This window comes from Atheta coriaria, unplaced genomic scaffold, assembly GCF_025399875.1.
Source record: "Atheta coriaria isolate IRGN ID8LTWV9N9 unplaced genomic scaffold, Caltech_Dcor_3.1 hic_scaffold_5_pilon, whole genome shotgun sequence".
Taxonomy (NCBI): Eukaryota; Metazoa; Arthropoda; class Insecta; order Coleoptera; family Staphylinidae; genus Dalotia; species Dalotia coriaria.
Window position 1 is genome coordinate 7,919,766 of NW_027045447.1, and position 17,287 is coordinate 7,937,052.

Genomic DNA, 17,287 nt, shown 5'->3' on the forward strand with positions numbered 1-17,287 from the left:
CGGACAATAGTCTCCAACGACTAGCAACAATGCAAATCCGAGCCCTGGATACGAATCTGACGTTTTGCGTTCTCTTGTTGCAGACTGAATTATCTCACAATCTTCAGCAGCTCTCGGAGCGGGCGCGCTCCACCACGGAATTCATCCAGCGGCTCAAAGGCATGAGCGACAAAGTCAACGTAAGTACGAAGAAATTAATTCCGAACTCGTTAGAAAACTGGGTCACACTCACAATTCGCGCACTTTTCATAAGATCGCAATGAGCGTAAACATAAACTCGAATAAAGCAAGCTAATCTCGACAACAATACCAGAATAATCTTGGAAACTAAACTTTCAACTTGACTTAATTAAATTTCTTGATTTCGAGTTTGTGCTGAAACACAAAACAAATGATTGCGATTTAATTACGAGTCAAACACCATGAGTGTAAAGTTTTGTTTTGTGACACCGGCGCACAAATTATTTATTGTTAATAGTCGAGCCAATTTAAACTTTTGATCGGTTTTGTTCGCAGGAAAACTGTCAGGAGTTCGAGCGCGTTGTGTCGGCGCAATGCGAGGCGCTGATCGACGCAATACACGTGCGACGCAACCAACTCCTGGAGTGCATCCGGCAGGATAAAGAACTGCGTGTGAGGGCGCTGAAGGAGCAAGTTGGGACCTGCACGGTGCGCCTACAACAAACCACTGGTTTACTACAGTTTTGTATTGAGGCATTGAAGGAAACAGACAGCGCTGCATTTTTACAAGTAATATAAGCAAATTTAACCTCAAAGAGAATAAAAACTTATAAAATTATTAAAATTTAGGTTGGTGGTATGTTAATATCACGTGTGGCTAACACGGATCACTCCTGGCATAAAGAATGGACTGCTCCAAGAGTTTCACCACATTTTGATCTCACCCTGGACGATAAATCCGTTCATCGTGCCATTGATCAGCTCAACTTTATACAAATGAAGCGTAAGTTGCACATAGTGATTTAATTTACTCTAACTTATGATAATCTTTATGAAAATGTTGAATTGCTGCAATAGCTTACAAAGATGGCGAAGAAAGAGTGCCTGCAGGTAACAATAGCATGGCATGAATGTAATTTATAACAATTTAAACAACTAGTCATTTTTCTTTTGGAGAATATGTTCATGTTTACTTAATAATTTTGTGTGGCGTTATGTTGTCATCACCATTTATGTGCCACCGCGTTTCGGTCATTTATCACACCCATATCACACATGTTGCTCACGTTGTGTTTAATGCGTGTTTTCATGCAGCGCCGGCCGCGCCGACAATAATACCGGAGGAGTGCAGCGCCGAGAACAATTCGGTGACGGTCGCCTGGCAGCCGCCGCCACAGTCACACGTCGAGGGCTATGTATTGGAGCTGGACGACGGTAACGGCGGCGAGTTTCGGGTAAGTTTATTACATTCATAACATATGCAACCAAATACACATTAAAAACATTGTAGTATATTTAAATGCTATGGTTGGTTGCCTATCTATAAATATATATTGTTTACTTCTGGATCCTGGTATCTAGGAGTATAATATAGTAATTTTGTGTTGCGTGAGTCATGATTCTCGTATTGGCGACATATGGCCGTGTCATTAATCACGTTTCGGGTGAATCGTCGTGTGTCCCCATCGCCGCGTCGTAATTTATGTGCTCGTAATATTGACACAAATTGCCACCGAATGCGAGAGCGCGTTTGCGTGTCGAAATCGAAATCGCTGCGCGTCGCGCATTCATATCTTAAACTAATGGTATTCCTGTCGGTGTGTGCGCAGTGTAAATTGGTTAATTAATAATTTTAATTACTGCCTATCTCGCGTGCACGCGGCGCCACTGTCGTCGGTCGCCATTGCTGCCGGCAATGCAATCGCTTTCGTCATATTTAATTGCGTTACGAATATTAAAGCGTCGCACAGCAGGTTATTCACCCTCTTCATCACGGTGGCGCAACCACCAACCCCACACACACATTCAAACACACAAACGGCAGTCTGGTCTTCATCAGAATTGACGTTTAACCGCTCTGAATGCTTCAGATTTGCGAATTTGAATATCGGATTAATTCATTAATGGCGTCATGTATAATGCTATCTCCGGTTTGGGCTTTGAGTGAGTTAATTATTCATATCATGTCAATAATTTTTTTCTCTGCATTATAAAAAATATTCACAATATTTATTCGAATGCTTTAATGGGCCATTTAGCGCCATTTTGTTTTATTTACATGATCTCTCATAAATCGCATCCTGTGATAGTCAGGCGTGTTTTTCTTTATTTATATGCATTCGGAGCGTATTTACGTTATTTGCAGCGTTTATTCGCAAATGGGCAAGTCGTGGCGAAGGTAATTGCTGGGTTGTCTGGCTGTGACATTGGCGGTAAATTGCAGCGTGCGGCGGCGGTCGGCGCACGTTGCGATTTTATAACATTATAAAAGCATAAAACTCGCAAACGCTCTTCCGGTCGCCACCGCTGCCGCGCCATCCCGTCACGACATTCGTGCGCGTATAAATTTCATTGTTCATTTTGTGCGCCGCTCGTTTCGGGGGGTTGCATGGGGAGGTGAATGGCGGCAACTTTGTGTACGACTGTTCTAAATGCACATTTTACTACAGAGCTTAGGTATTTGAGCCAAAAACTCACGCGCGCCATTTTTTTTGTTTTTTTTTTCTCAGGAAAACTAAAAGTGATTGTAATATTTAGTTTTATGATGAGGTTAGGTGAGTAGGGTGGGAAGACAAAATATGCACTAATCCCTGGGGGATATTCTATATTCTCTCACCCTTCTCCCCCAACCCTCGTTACAAGTTACGATCACGGATAGAACGCTACATCCATTAACGATTTTTAGCCTTTGCTAACTGTTTTAATTATGAATGGAAACAAATTGCGGCTGCGGGTACGCAGGCAAAAAAGGATGTTGATTAGGATTTGGCCGCTTTGCACTGATGGTTCACCCTTGTTTCGCAGGAGGTCTACTGCGGTATCGAGACCATTTGCACCGTCGACGGGCTGCACTTCCACTGCATGTACAACGCGCGCGTGAAGGCGTTCAACAGCTCCGGCGAGGGCGAATACAGTGAGCTAATCGGTCTGCAAACAGCCGACGGTGAGTAGCATTCCCGATTCCTCGCTCTCTCCCTTCACAAAACAGTCAAAGCAGTTATTACAGTCTGTAATACTCACAAAGGGCTAATACCGACGCTCTAGGACTACACGAGACTACAAACAGCACAGCAGAACACAACTTTGTATCGCCGCCTGCTACCTAAGTAGCATTATTACAAGATTATTGCGACTATTGCTATCCGCGTTTATTTATCCCGCTTTGATGTCTACAGCGTTTTAGTGAATTGAAACGTCGTTATTAAATGCACGCTGCACTTCCTTCCTGCAGTGAAACAATGTTTGCGTTTCATTTCACTTACGTGCCGCGCTTGTTGTTGCAAGCATCATCTTCATATGCAACCGCAAGCATTGCAAACATTGCTGGCAGCAATTCAAATATTGAACTTGTTTCCTAACTTTTTGTTTGTCTCGCACAGTGGCGTGGTTTGCGTTTGATCCTCTCCTGAGTGGTCCCGGACTGCACTATTCCGAAGACAGTGTTACGGTCACCGGAGAGGGCTGGGAGCATCGCGTTGCTCTGGGCAGTGTGGGGCTCAGTCGTGGGGTGCACTACTGGGAGTTCACCATTGACAAATTCGACGCTGATACTGATCCTGCGTTTGGGATCGCGAGGATTGATGTTGCGAGGGATAAAATGCTAGGTTAGTTTTATTGTATTTCAACATAACCTATTTTCATATCTATTATATGTATTTTTGGTTATGTTATATAGGAAAAGATGATAAAGGTTGGGCAATGTACATCGACCGTCAGCGTTCATGGTTCCAACACGCCGGAGGACACGAGCAACGCGTTGATGGCGGCATCGCCGTGGGCAGCACAGTCGGAGTGCTTTTAGATCTCGACCGCCATGTTCTCTCCTTCTACGTGAATGAAGAGCCGCAAGGCAGCGTCGCCTTTCAGGACCTCTACGGCGTCTTCTATCCAGCTGTTAGTCTCAATCGGGGAGTGAGTGTGAGTCTCCATACGGCATTGGATCCACCCTCAGATATCGAAGAAACTTAAACTTTCCTCGCCTGCATACTCTCAAGACTTGGATTATAGAGGAATGTAACGGAAAGGTACTATTTATTTAATTTATTGCAAGATTTTGCGCGTTTGGAGACGCGTGCAATTGCGGAATTTATGTAATACATATCCATATGTCCTGAATCAACCCCTAAAGAGACTCACATCGTGTTGATCGAAATGCGAGGGGCGAAACTTTCGCACTCCCAAGTTCATCGTATAAGACTGATAAGACCGACTGGTACTTAAAGTTTCGGGTCAGTTTTCAGCGCGACAGCGTGAAATCTACACTGCCCCGACGTCCAACCGAATTCATGCGTGTATTATAGACACACGTAACTCCTTTTTGCGTAACTTTCAACGTTAAACTCTAATTCGTATACACGTTTACCACACCATTAAACAATTATACAAGCAGAACACTATTTAATCGATTTATAATACTGTACTTGCATCAAAGCGGCGCTCAGCGTGCGTCAAACGCGAGAAAGCGAAAAGAATATGAAATTTCTAGTCCTAAATTTATAACCTAAAAAGAAAATATTGACGACAAATATGTTAAACATCTCTGTGTTATTTACATTAGTATAACCGGTCCAATACATTGTAATATTCAGATACAAATTTATTCGCAAAATGTTTTTTTTTTATTTGATTGAAAGTAGTTAGTTTATTTTTATTACACAACTCATGCAACTCATGTTCTGTGGGTTACCTATAGTTGATTAAAGATTTGTATCTGAAATATTTCATAAAAGTCGTGCTCAAAACATCGCAAATGTAGTGGAATTCGTTCAGATGAAACTATTTTCCACGTTTTACAATATGACTCAATGTCGCGTACGAAATATATGAATGTTTATAGAAAATGATATACATACAGACATTTTTCAACAATTTCGAGGTTAAATTTATCGAAATAATACACACGTAGAGGTTATCGAAATGATTTCACAATTATTTTTCGTATTTCTTTAGGTTTAGTACAATGAAATATGATTTTAGACTCTAAGTAAAGTAATTTAACGAATAATTTAATTATTTACGATAGCAGATGTCGCTAGTTGTGTTCCGTTTATGATTTATTTTTTTGGTTCGATTCGCATTCTTTAAGCATGAGAAATAAATCACATTGTTGCATATAAACGTATATATTATGATTATGCATAAATGAAACACGTGTAAATAGGATTTGTACAATAAAATGTGATCATATTAAACGGATTCAACATATTAAACCGAACTTAACCTAACATGTAATCTCCTCGTGGTTAACGACATCCACAGCTATTCACCACCATATCCTCGTATTCCTTTATTACGACATTGCTCTCCTTGTCGTAGAACATAATCAAAATGCTCTTGTAACTGCTCGGTACGCAGCATGGCATCAGAGCATTTCCGGCGCGGCCCTCCATGATACTCAGTAGTTTACCGTGGTTGGAGAAAGTACTGCCTGATGGCGATTGACAGCTGCCGTCGCATCTGTACGCCATGAAACCGCCTGGTGCGATGATGAAGTTGTTCCATCCTAATTCGTGAAAGCTGAGGTACCAAACATGGCGGCGGCAAGGATTCGATGGTAGTGAGTCACCGCGCCGCATTGGCCGAAAGGGTTTGCGCACGCGACGTAGGATAGACTTACGATTTGGCGAAACTTGCCTATCAAGGTACACAACTAATGTCGGTTGATATTTTCCACCATTACGCTCGCGATGCGCAAACTCAACGGTATCCTCACGATCATGTGCATCGACAGTAGAAATCAAAAATCCTAAATTATCATCTCCATTACGCCAGTTTTCCACGACAGTTTTCACCTTAAAAACCTGCCAGCCTTCGTAATTCGATGAGATATAAATAACATTTGCTAATTTATGCACGTCGGGTGCCGGTTTTGCTGTTGAATTATATTCATCATCATTCTCGCTCGAATTTTCGGTCATTTGATATAATCTGACTACATTTTCGGACGCGTTGACTCTTGTTATATTACCTTCTCGGGGCAACCTGTTGTATTCAAAGTTAACGCAAAATCAAATACATATTGGGGGTAAGTCAACTGCGCATGCTCAGTAACATCCGATTGTTGCACGCATGATACATTTATCAGTCGCGCGTTAAACGCTTACCTGTAAACATGCAGTTCCGCGTCGACGATGATATCCGTTGAGTTCACCAGTGATTCGATATTAAACCGGACGATATTCGACGAGTGATTCGTGTCGCGTTCGAAGAAAAACTTGACTGTGGACGCATTAATAACTGTATTGTGTTTGTTATTCTCCAGCATCGCTTCGTAGATCTCCTGCGTGATATTAGGTAAGTCATAGACGCTTCTGTTTGTGTTTAACACCCATTCGTCGTCGATTCGGCTCGGATTGCGTTTTTTATCTAATTGCTAACAAGTCATAAATGCATTGTTCAACATAATAACAATATTTTGTTACCATCAAACCAATATGGATGACATCACTATACTCGTATATCGTTTGTTTACAAACAAATGATTTATTTTCTTTGAAAAAAAAACTTACTTTGACATCTTCAGTGGTAGCATCGCGAATGTTTTCCGGCATGTTGACGCTGAACAAATCATGATACTTCTTGCGTAGGAATTCCTCCTCGTGTACTTCTTTGAATTCCTTGAATCCTTCGACGTCCGGGGAATTCCGATAGTGATTTATCTTCACGTACTGTTTGTCATTGTCGCCGTCTTCGGTGTTCGAAGAGAGCACTTTTTTCAGCTGAATGAAGTAGGTTTTTCCGCTCGTCCTGTCCGTTTGCGCCTCATTGCTTTCGGTGGCATTTTCCGCAGCCGCGACTAAAATCAGGAGCGCGAACGCCGCAAACGCACGCACGACGCACATTTTTCGCGGAATGTACGTGCGAATTTCAGCGCGTGCACTTTTAAGTAAAGTTGAATTACTTACTCACGCAGCGAGGAGAGCTAAAAAGGATGCGAGGAATTATACAATTTGCGAGGCGGCATTGAGTATCATAGGATGAGTATCGTAGGTAGGTCGTATCTGCTTGAATGACACCATTGCTTCATATAAACTCAACTTGTTTACAATTTACTCATGATAACAATAGGAAAATATCACAATTACATTGACTTCTTCGATAGTTTTGCACTTTTCTTTCATAATAATAATTATTGGGAGGTTTTAATTTGTACCGGAATGTCGTACTGTTGATCCAGGCCCAAATATGAATCAGATATCAAAAACAGTGTATAAACAAAATTCCCTTGATAATTCGGTGTTCTAAGTCGTACGCTAGAGCTGCCTTTCCGCTTGATATTGACACGTTTAATACCGCAGAGTTCTTCTTTCAACCCGACGCACAGGAACCATCCCTCGTCCTTGCGTTTCGGGAACTTTTTGCTCTGCACCTCTAAGGACACGTCCCCCTTTCGGTAAAAATCGACTTGAACATTGTACTCGGTTCCAGGCGCCAGGATGATATCATCTTTTTGCGCGGCGCTTGAGTCATCATCAACGGCCTGGATCGTGAACGTTACGTCCACCCACGGCAAATTCCGCACGAACTTTTTCATGCCATCAGCCGCCTGCGTCCCGTAAACGTTTATCAACGCCTTGTGTAGGTGCTGTTCGTCTCTAATCGCTGCAAAACGCAATTTTGCTAGGCAGTCAATCGTTGTATCCTTAAATTGCGTTTGGATTTCTCGCAGGAAACTCGGTAAACTCGCGCTGGTCACTTTGGGAATGTTAAGCAGGTCGGGTTCGTTGATCCATCGTCCTTGCACCATCATTTGCATCAGATTGATAATTCTTAACGTAGATGCTAACCAACCGGCATTCGATGTTATGTCGATCATAGCCTATGAGAATATTCATTGTAGCGTTCATATAATTTTACAATGTGTCGTTATTACCTGTAATATTCTCAATGCTTGATCCAGGACGCTCTTACAGTCGACAATGTACTCCTGATTGGGTAATTCCAGATCGCTCAGATACATGTAGAGCAAAATGTAAACCTTGACGTGCGGGGAATCTAGGGCTTCGCCGTGCAATTTCAAGTTTAACCGCTTGGCGATATCGCTGCAAAGGCATAAAATAAATTGCATCGTTGCGCAATCCCACTCGACGCCGGCGATAGTACTCACGCGTTAATTTTATCCTCGTTGTGCCGCACCGGAAACAGCGCGTACTCCTGCGCGCGACACATGATCGTCATCAAGTCCAGCATGCTGCTGTTCGGCTTCAAACTATGCTGGAAATGCAGCATCGTTTTGTGCGAGAGATAGTAGAAGGACGCCACTTGCCCGAAAAACGTCGACTCGTAATAGACGTTATTCTCCTGCGCGCATAAAATAAATTACCAACTATAAAAACATAATAACAAAATGGCGGAGCTATTTATATTGACTTCCGCCATGTTGTTTTTTTGTGAAATTCACTTACATCGCTTGAAACTTGCACGCAATTACTCTCCTGTAGCACATCCAGGACAGAATCCACTAAATCACATAGATATTGATTGACGTGTTGTGGCTCCACGTCGGGAAGATTGTAGTACGTGGGATTCTCCAATAGTCGACGGAAAAAGTAAGTCCATGTCATGTACTCCATCAAATTCGACTTGGTCGGGACTGTTTCAGCCGCAATCTCGGCGTTAATGTGATCGGGCAGCACTTGCAATAAGTTCGACTCGACAGGGAAAGGTTCGTAGAGGAATTTCTTGTAGAAGTTCTTCTTTATATCGTGCACGAATACACATGCCACTCCGCTCGTGTCGAATTGCGGCCGGCCAGCACGTCCCATCATTTGTAAAACGTCCGTAATCGGCATGTCGACGTATCTTTTCGTTGCGCCGTCAAAGTACTCCGTTCCTTTGATGACGACCAAATGCGCTGGGAAGTTGACACCCCATGCGAGTGTTCCCGTCGCAATTAACACTTGAATTTTCTGATTTACGAAAAGTTCCTCGACTGTCTTCCGATCGCGTTCTTGTAATCCAGCGTGATGTATACCAATTCCGAATGATAAGAATTGACAGAGGTCGGGGTCCTGTACGCTGGTGAGAATATTCTCCATGTCTTCGTCTTTGCAATGTAACCATTGTTTAGGGTCTGTGTCAGTGACGAGGTAGGTGATGAGGTCGAAAGCTGTCAGACGCGTTTGTTTCCTAGAGGAACAAAATACTAAAGTAGGAGAATCAGGAGCGTGTTGTCTGATGGCCTGATACGTCGGACGGTTCATTGACATCATGCGCGGGCAGTAGTGTTTCCCTGGAAAACCGGAAATGTGCACTTCAAGTGGAACAGGGCGAACTGAAGGTCGGAAATTGTATAAACCCATCTGAAATCATCCAAAAAAATGTTTTTCTCTTGAGATATAAATTTCATCTTTTTATTACCTCTGAAATGCCCAACCAGGTAGCTAAGTCTCTCGCATTGGCCATAGCTGTAGATAACCCAACGATGCGCATCTTTCTTCCGGTGCGATCAGAAATAAAATTTGTACGCGATACGATCACTTCCAAAACGGGGCCGCGGTCCTCTCCCAACAAGTGAATTTCATCAATGATCATCAAACCTACATCTCGGATGAAGTTACGGGTTTGCCACCCACGACTCATACCATCCCACTTTTCAGGCGTGGTGATAATGATATCGGCTGCAGCAATTGTCGATCCACTCGGGGTAACATCTCCCGTAATTTCTATCACGTTTTTTTTCAACTCTCCGCTGAATTTTTTCTTCCAATCATCGACACGTTCACGGACCAACGCCTTCAAAGGTGCGATGTAAACAACTTTCAGATTGGGATTGTTGTTAAACAGTCTTAGAATACAAATTTCGGCAACAATTGTTTTGCCTGATCCTGTAGGCGCTCCCAATAGTATATTATTGTCAGTATGGTACAAACAATGAAAGATTTGTGTCTGCACCGGGTTGAAATGACTAAACGGATATAATTGTTTGTACAACGGGTTGTTTAACACTGATGTTTCCAATGGCTGTAGTTCTAACAGGTCGGTATGTGGGGTGAAACTTTGCGGTAGTTGTAGATTCATAAATGACAGCGGATGAGTATAAACAGCATCTAATAGATTAACAAAAAATAAATAACTTGAAGATAAGTAAAAAATACTTAATACTTACACATCCATCTATCACTACTAACTCTAACCAAATACTGACTCGGTCTTGGCTCAATCAGAGGAACAGTAAACACCAATTCAATCGGATCACCCGCAACACAAAGCCTCTGTGTTATACTAATAGTTTCAGTATGATAGATTTGATCTGTATCAGGATCTTCAATCCACACCCAAAACAACTCAGCTCCTTTACCATGGTGGGTTACACTCCATTTAAAATTAGGCATGATAAACAATTTAACTCTTATAACTCCCCGCGTAATCGGTTGAATTTTCGAGTCGATGTCCACGTAAGGAAAAGCCTCAGCGCATTGTTTCACTTTCGATCCTAGTCGTACGTTTCTAATCATGTTTCCGACTTGTCGCTCGTCCATTTCTTTCATATCGAATATTTGCACGTTGAATTCTTCGATATTGTTCAAAACGGTGACTTCCAACTGTTTGAATTGTCGCATAGGGGTTTCGAATGGCCACAAACGTGTTTCAAACATTTGTGCAACCAGAAGACAACGGCCAGCTAGAATAGCTTTGTTTTGATGGATGGCGATGTCGAATAAAGAACGTGCGATTCGAGCGGCAGACTAAAATTTAAATATTTTTTAGTGCAAAAAAGCATAACATTCTTGTATTTTACATACCTGGGTGATATATTCCATGTCCGATGAAAGTGACAAGGATTTTATGTATCCTCGCGAAAGATAACTCTGCATTAAAATGTTTACTTTGCCGTGGACATTCTCAACGCCACCAGGAACTTTCCATTCACAATATTTATCTAGTAAATCATCCAAATCTTCAAGTTCTTCTTGTCGCACCTAAATTTTCTCATTATTTAAAATTATCATTAATACAATTTAATCAATTCGCACCTGTATTTGTTGAAATTCAGTCGCCAAACACATCATTCCCACGATATCAGCTTCCGTCATCGCTGAACTCATCGTATCATTAAATACTTCAATGGTATCAAAGTTAATATAATAATAACTAGCCGTGCGACCCAAATTCGTGGAAGTCAAGTCTCCGGTTTTCGAATCATAGCGAATCATGTGCGCTTTATCCAAAAGTTTAGCAGCAGTGTGCACATAATTCAACATGGCCGACCTCAAATTCGGGTCCTCTTGTAAATCAGCGTACTGTAGGCCATAATTCAAAGGATTCATCTTCATTCTTCGATGCAAGTACGTGAATGTTAACCATTCCACAGCTTCTTGGACGCTTGAAATACTTCCGAGGACAATTTCCGCGTTTAGGTTGTCTGTGAGCGCGTTTAATAATTTACTCTCGATTGGGATTTGATTTGTTAATGCGGATAAGTAAAAGGTAACTTTATCTTGGGCGGTTATGATGATACCATGACCAGAAGAATCGAATTGTGGTCTTCCAGCGCGACCGAAAATCTGCAGTACGTCTAAGACATCCAGATCGACGTATGCGCTCTTTTTTGAGTCGTAGAGTCTTGTGCCTTTGATGATTACTCCATGTGCGGGTAAATTCACACCCCAGGCAAGGGTTGCCGTACAACAGAGGACTTTGATTGCTCCATCAAGGAAACAACGCTCGACTTCATTACGATCTTTTCGTAACATTCCTGATTTTAAATTTAAAAATTAATTTCTAATGTTTTCTGAACGTTCACGTAATAATTACCTGCGTGGTGAACACCTAGACCATACGGTAGGAAATTTTCTAAACCTTTTGCACCCCAACCCGCTTTTTTGGCCTTAAAAGACTTGTCAGGTTCAAACAAATTCAAAACTCCTCGCTGCTGAGCGGTTTCTTTTAAATAATTAGCAGTTTTTGTAGTTTGATTTCTCGCGTGTACGAAAACCATGACCTGATGTCCACCTCTTAAAAATTCGATCACTTTATCGAAACAAACCTCATCAATATCAAGGAGTTGTTGCATTTGTTTAGTTGCTTTCACACCAATAAATGTCTGAGACAACGGAACTGATCTAAACCGTGCGTCGAAGTAAAACAACCCAACCTCAGGATTAACTCGGAGGAAATGCGATACATCTATATAATTCGGCAAAGTGGCAGATAATCCTATAATTCTAATCATGTTTTGCGAGTTTACAACTTGGCGAAGTGTACGCGCTACTAAGGCTTCAATTACAGGTCCTCGATCACTGTTTAGAAGATGCACTTCGTCGATGATTAGGAGTTTTAGTAATGATGTTAATTCCGCGTCGGCTAGAAATGAAATTTATAGTAAGATGCATTTTCTAGACCAAAATTTTATTGTGCGACTTACAAGACCCTTTGCGTGTAATGACATCCCATTTTTCCGGTGTCGTGACCAACATTTGTGTCTCTGTGATTTCCCGCCGAGTTAATTGCATGTCGCCGGTGCATTCCTTCACTTTAATTCCCAGGGGCATCAGTTTCTTGCCGAAGTTCTGTGTCATTTCGGCCGCGAGCGCTTTCATTGGACAAATGTAAACTATCTAAGCGAAGAAAACACATTAAATTAATTTTATTACTTACTTTAAAGTTTGTAAGTAGCAATCAAACTAAATCTACTGTGTTTTATCAGCGTACTTACTTTAAATTTGTCCAACCTCAAGACATCGTTAATAATAAAGTTCTTTATCTGATTAACGATCGTTAACAATGCGATGTTTGTTTTTCCCGCTCCAGTTGGAGCACAAATCAGCATATTCTCATTGGTGTGATAGGCAATTGGGTATACTTTTGTCTGGATGGTGTTGAAACTATCGATATCCTGGAAGACCATTTGTCCGATTTTGTCCAAGGCGCCTACGCTTAATTTTTCAATCGTGAATGGAATTTCAGAGGCTTTTTTGGGCGGAATTGTGACTTCTTCGTAGGTTGGACGGGTGTGTCTGATTGCATTTTGGGGGATGTTTGCTGGACGTCCGCATATCATAGCTAAATAATAATTAAATTATTAATTGGTTGAGAAATAGATATAAATATAATGTTGCCTTTGACTGTGACATCAGTTGATTCATCAAACACGTTCGGATAATTCTTTTTCGTGAGTTGTGTCATAGATTTGATGAAACGCTCTTCGCGTTCTTCAACAGTACCGTAACCATCTTCATATTCATAGTCTGCAAATCGTGCATTTTTCTTTTCGATTTTCCTAAATTGTTTAGCAAGCGCTTTTTCTTCCTCAGATTGGACTGTGATTTGGCTGTGGAAAGCTGGACCATTTTGACGTCTTGAATTTTCGCCTACAACTACTTTGCGTCTATTTTCGACTGCAACTAAATCAAAATATGCAATTTTATTAAAACTTGTATATTAATAATAGCAATACTGATTTGTTTCATGTTACAGTGTGGTAACATACAATTAAAAATATAAAAACAGGAACTTCTCAAAAACAAATAACACAAAACATAACATCAAAAAAGATTCACAGTGATTTTTCTTCTTGCCTCTTTTTAATATATCAGTCAAGAAAGAAAAATTACCTGCTGGCAGTGTAACTTCATTGTTCTCTTCAATTGTAATTTTGTCCCTGTTATCAAGCAATGAACTAATCAGCTCAAAAGCATCAAACCCTAAGACTTCAACAAGTTCATTCTGTAACTCATTGCTTGATTTTTCACTGGACAAAATTGAATGTATAGTGCTTGTGAATTCCTCAGCATTGAACTGGAGAGTGTCTTTATACTGCTCATAAAACTGTATGAGAAGTGCTTTTCCTTTGACATTGCCCACTATTGCTTCTTCATAATTCATAGAGAATTTTGGTAATTTTGCCATTTCATCTTTTTCTGCATGAATATCCTCTTTCTGTAAGTGGAAAAGCTCCAACACTTTCGCTGACTCTGACAGGCTGATTGTTTCATAGGCATCTGTGTCCCATAATGGTCCAGAGAGTTTAAGTTTGTTCTTGAATACATGTTGAATACAGTCATCAGAGAGTGACATTTTCAGTTCTCCTGCTTTCTGTGTCATGAAATATTAATAGCATGAAATTGAAAATTTATTTTCACATTTTAGTACTTACCTCTACAAGTTCTTGTATAGTTTTGAAGGAGCATGTGCCAAACAATGGTTTAATTTTTGGATCATTCATGTTCATAAATTTCTCCTTTTTTGTTGTCAACAAAGTGACCACTGCCAGAGGCACAGCCTCAAGATTGTCTTCTTCAGCATTCTTGTGTAATACTTGCTCAATTTCATGCAGTAATTTTTGTGCATGAAGGTTGTCTTCGTACTTGAGGAAGGTGTGTATTGTCTTAATAACAAATCTAATAGTACAAAATGCTTTCTTAATAATATGCAATCTTGTAAATTGGAAGTACTTACTGTGGTCTTGATGGTTCTGTTTCCACAATATCAGGTGGTGTATGTTCAAACAACTGTCTGAATTCATTAAGGAATCTCTTACGAATATTTATTCCATCCATTTTAAAAATGTTGTGTGCTTCTATAAGGGTGTACAACAAGGAATTATGAAATTGTTGCACAACATTATTTAATAATGTATCAATTTGTAAATAATAAGCTTACCTAATGTAGTGTAAGTTGGATTTATAAATTAAATAATAAAGCTCAAATAAGTAGTTCTCACATACAAAAACGTATGGAGCAGTATGCGCTTGGACACTTACTGCACTACTGGGTAACCGGCAGGAAATTAAGGTGTATTCGCAATTTTATAAGTACTTGTAGGTTTACGTATGCTTGCCTGCTAGGCAAGTCAACGTGCGGGAATGTTTTTAATGATTGTAGAGTGGCAATTTTGTGCCTCATGTGTTTCATGGTATGTTTTACTTCTTACTTGCTAGTTTTAATGTGGTTGCCTATAATTTGGAACAGCAAATGAAAATGATATTGTAATATAGGAAATTCGCCGGGTACTTTTAAAAATCTTTTGTGATTTTTTTGCTTTTTCTTCAAATATATAATTATATTAAATGTTTATAAACTAGAGATATTATTTTATCTATTGTATTTTTGTTTTAGCTGTCACATCTTGTCCATGTTTCAGTTATCTGCTATAGGATAAGTCATTAGGACTCCATGAAAGTATGGTAAGACAATCTTCAATCTTTGTAGAAAATTATCACTAATTGAGATTTAATTTTAGTACTTGGAACGTTTTGCACATACAGTCTTATTGTGTTATCTCATTGGTGTGCATTATGTATGATTGGAGCGGAATCCAAGAAAAATATGGTCGCATCCCGACTTTTACTGAAAACTAATGGTGATACTTTTGTTTCATAGTTCTGTCCTTTCTCCAGCCGCATCGCCTTGATCTCCTCCAGAGTCGTTTAAGATACTGGAGTTAGTCTGCGATTAACGATATTGTAAGTTGGTAGTGTTGCTGTACACTTGTCTGTAAAGAATTTACATTTGTTGTCGGACTGTGTTGGATTTATCAAGATAAGCTTAAGTAACGCGTGTAAAGATGAAAGTTCAGTTCTTTATTACATTCATGACTTAGTTTTGTAATTTTCACATGTGGAACTCATAAAAATTGCATTTTTGTGTTTGAGGCATAGATATCTGTTGGTTTTAGGGCTCTAAAAATTGAACGGGACCTCACAGGAGAGTCATTCTTACATCAAATTGATAGTATTATAATTCTATATTATTTTCAGGACTTGATTTTGTTATTTTTATTTGCGAAAGCTATAAAAATTGCATTTATCCGTTTCGAAGCACTGATTTTTGTTTGTTTTAGGGCTCCAGAAATTGAACGGGACCTCACAGGAGAGTCATTCTTCAATCAACTTGTAAGTATTGTAATTCTTTAACATAATCATGACTTCGACCCAATATTTTCGCGCCCAAAACCTGTAAAAATAGCATTTTATGCAACGAGGTACTTATTTTTGTTTGACTCTTTTAAATCGCATTTTTAAATTTGCTTTAGCAATTTTGCAGTTTCCTGCTACACTTGGCGTAGTTAGTTCCCCACAAACTAGATGGCGCTAGCGCACTTCATATCCATACATCAATTAGTTTAAAATAACACGCATAGGTTGCGCTAGTGTCGTTTGTTTTGTTTTTAGTCGAGTTAGCTTTTTATTTATCTCCATAATACGTGTTTATATTTGTTTCTGGGGATTAAAAATTTAAGAATTTAATTTATAAATAGAATTCATCTATAATACACAAGTTAATATCTAAAAGTTTTGAATACGTAAAATAAAAATTCTCGCAATGTACATAAATTAGATCGTCATTTTACATTTTGCTCCCATATGAACTGAAACAGATAGATCTTCTTTGCGTAAGCTAGAGTGAGAGCTGAAAGTGCTGAGTTTCATATGCGCAATCAATGTAATGTATATCATCCGGCTAATTTACGGCAGTTGCCGAATACGCAGAAATGTTTGAGATGCGCGTATTACAAGGCAAGTTTTACTTTCAGGAGATTTTAGAGCTGCCTATGATTTTCGATTTTAAATAAATGTATGTAGCTTTTAATGTTACAAATAAAACATAATGTAATATTATATACTTCTTCATATGTCTTTCTGGTTTCCCCTTTGCCGTTTGCAGGACTGATGTCTTAAATCATATTCCATATAAATCTTAAGTGCATCGAGCGTGTAGAATATATTGCTGTTACTTGTATTGTGTTGTTGTTTTTAAAAACATGATAAAAGTAGAAACATAAATAGAAGAATCAAATAACAACAATAAAAACACTCGGTGGTCGAGTGGAGACGTGCACCTGCTGGCATGCCAGCAGACACGGATCGAATCTCAGGTATGGAAGGCATTTTTCTCAAATATAAAAATATCAGGTGTAATTTGGGTTGCATATATGAATTGCAACGAAATATAACAGAAATTGAAATATAAGTGAAGGCAATATGAGAAATAAGAAAGAGCAAGTAGAGAAATAGGAGAAGTAGAAGAAGGAATAGTAGAGAAGAGTAGAAGACAGAAGGAAGAGAACAGAATACAGAAGAGGAGAGGAGAGAGAAGAAAGAGAACAGGGGAGGATCAGATTTTTAAATTTTTTGGCACGTGTCGTTATAAGACAGTCTACGCT

The 17,287-nt window shown here is 39.8% G+C and overlaps 3 protein-coding genes and 1 long non-coding RNA gene across 7 annotated transcripts in view; 2 read left to right on the forward strand and 2 right to left on the reverse strand.

Moving 5' to 3' along the window:
• Trim9 (E3 ubiquitin-protein ligase Trim9) overlaps positions 1–5,372 on the forward strand; it is a 45,966-nt gene extending 40,594 nt beyond the window's left edge. The window contains exons 2-9 of one of the 2 annotated variants that reach the window (XM_065303595.1): positions 84–179; positions 517–750; positions 811–964; positions 1,039–1,071; positions 1,276–1,415; positions 2,986–3,124; positions 3,561–3,785; positions 3,857–5,372. In XM_065303595.1, coding sequence (XP_065159667.1) covers positions 84–179; positions 517–750; positions 811–964; positions 1,039–1,071; positions 1,276–1,415; positions 2,986–3,124; positions 3,561–3,785; positions 3,857–4,149 — 1,314 coding nt within the window. In that variant the 3' untranslated portion in view covers positions 4,150–5,372. The remainder of the gene's footprint in view (positions 1–83; positions 180–516; positions 751–810; positions 965–1,038; positions 1,072–1,275; positions 1,416–2,985; positions 3,125–3,560; positions 3,786–3,856) is intronic. The other variant, XM_065303596.1, reaches the window with a different exon arrangement.
• On the reverse strand, positions 5,285–7,083 carry LOC135792838 (bone morphogenetic protein 2-like). Its single transcript, XM_065303597.1, has 3 exons — positions 6,690–7,083; positions 6,285–6,553; positions 5,285–6,162 (listed from the first exon to the last, which is right to left on the reverse strand). Exons 1-3 carry the CDS (start codon positions 7,020–7,022, stop codon positions 5,424–5,426), a joined length of 1,341 nt encoding a protein of 446 aa, XP_065159669.1. The 5' UTR covers positions 7,023–7,083; the 3' UTR covers positions 5,285–5,423.
• LOC135792839 (uncharacterized) lies at positions 6,332–16,603 on the forward strand. 3 transcript variants are annotated; one of them, XR_010548478.1, is made up of 4 exons: positions 6,332–6,474; positions 15,241–15,308; positions 15,365–15,587; positions 15,965–16,603. It is a non-coding gene; the product is annotated as an uncharacterized lncRNA (long non-coding RNA). The 3 variants fall into 3 exon arrangements; XR_010548480.1 differs by having other exon boundaries at positions 15,241–15,303; XR_010548479.1 differs by having other exon boundaries at positions 15,241–15,303; positions 15,505–15,587.
• Positions 7,203–15,066, reverse strand: obe (activating signal cointegrator 1 complex subunit obelus). Its single transcript, XM_065303594.1, has 16 exons — positions 14,785–15,066; positions 14,581–14,701; positions 14,279–14,522; positions 13,737–14,217; positions 13,242–13,526; positions 12,839–13,185; positions 12,548–12,740; positions 11,938–12,486; positions 11,157–11,878; positions 10,926–11,102; positions 10,289–10,868; positions 9,541–10,229; positions 8,586–9,482; positions 8,288–8,481; positions 8,054–8,222; positions 7,203–7,999 (listed from the first exon to the last, which is right to left on the reverse strand). The coding sequence occupies exons 2-16, from the start codon at positions 14,679–14,681 to the stop codon at positions 7,310–7,312; spliced, it is 6,318 nt and encodes a 2,105-aa protein (XP_065159666.1). The 5' UTR covers positions 14,682–14,701; positions 14,785–15,066; the 3' UTR covers positions 7,203–7,309.
• Positions 16,604–17,287: the final 684 nt, after the last annotated feature.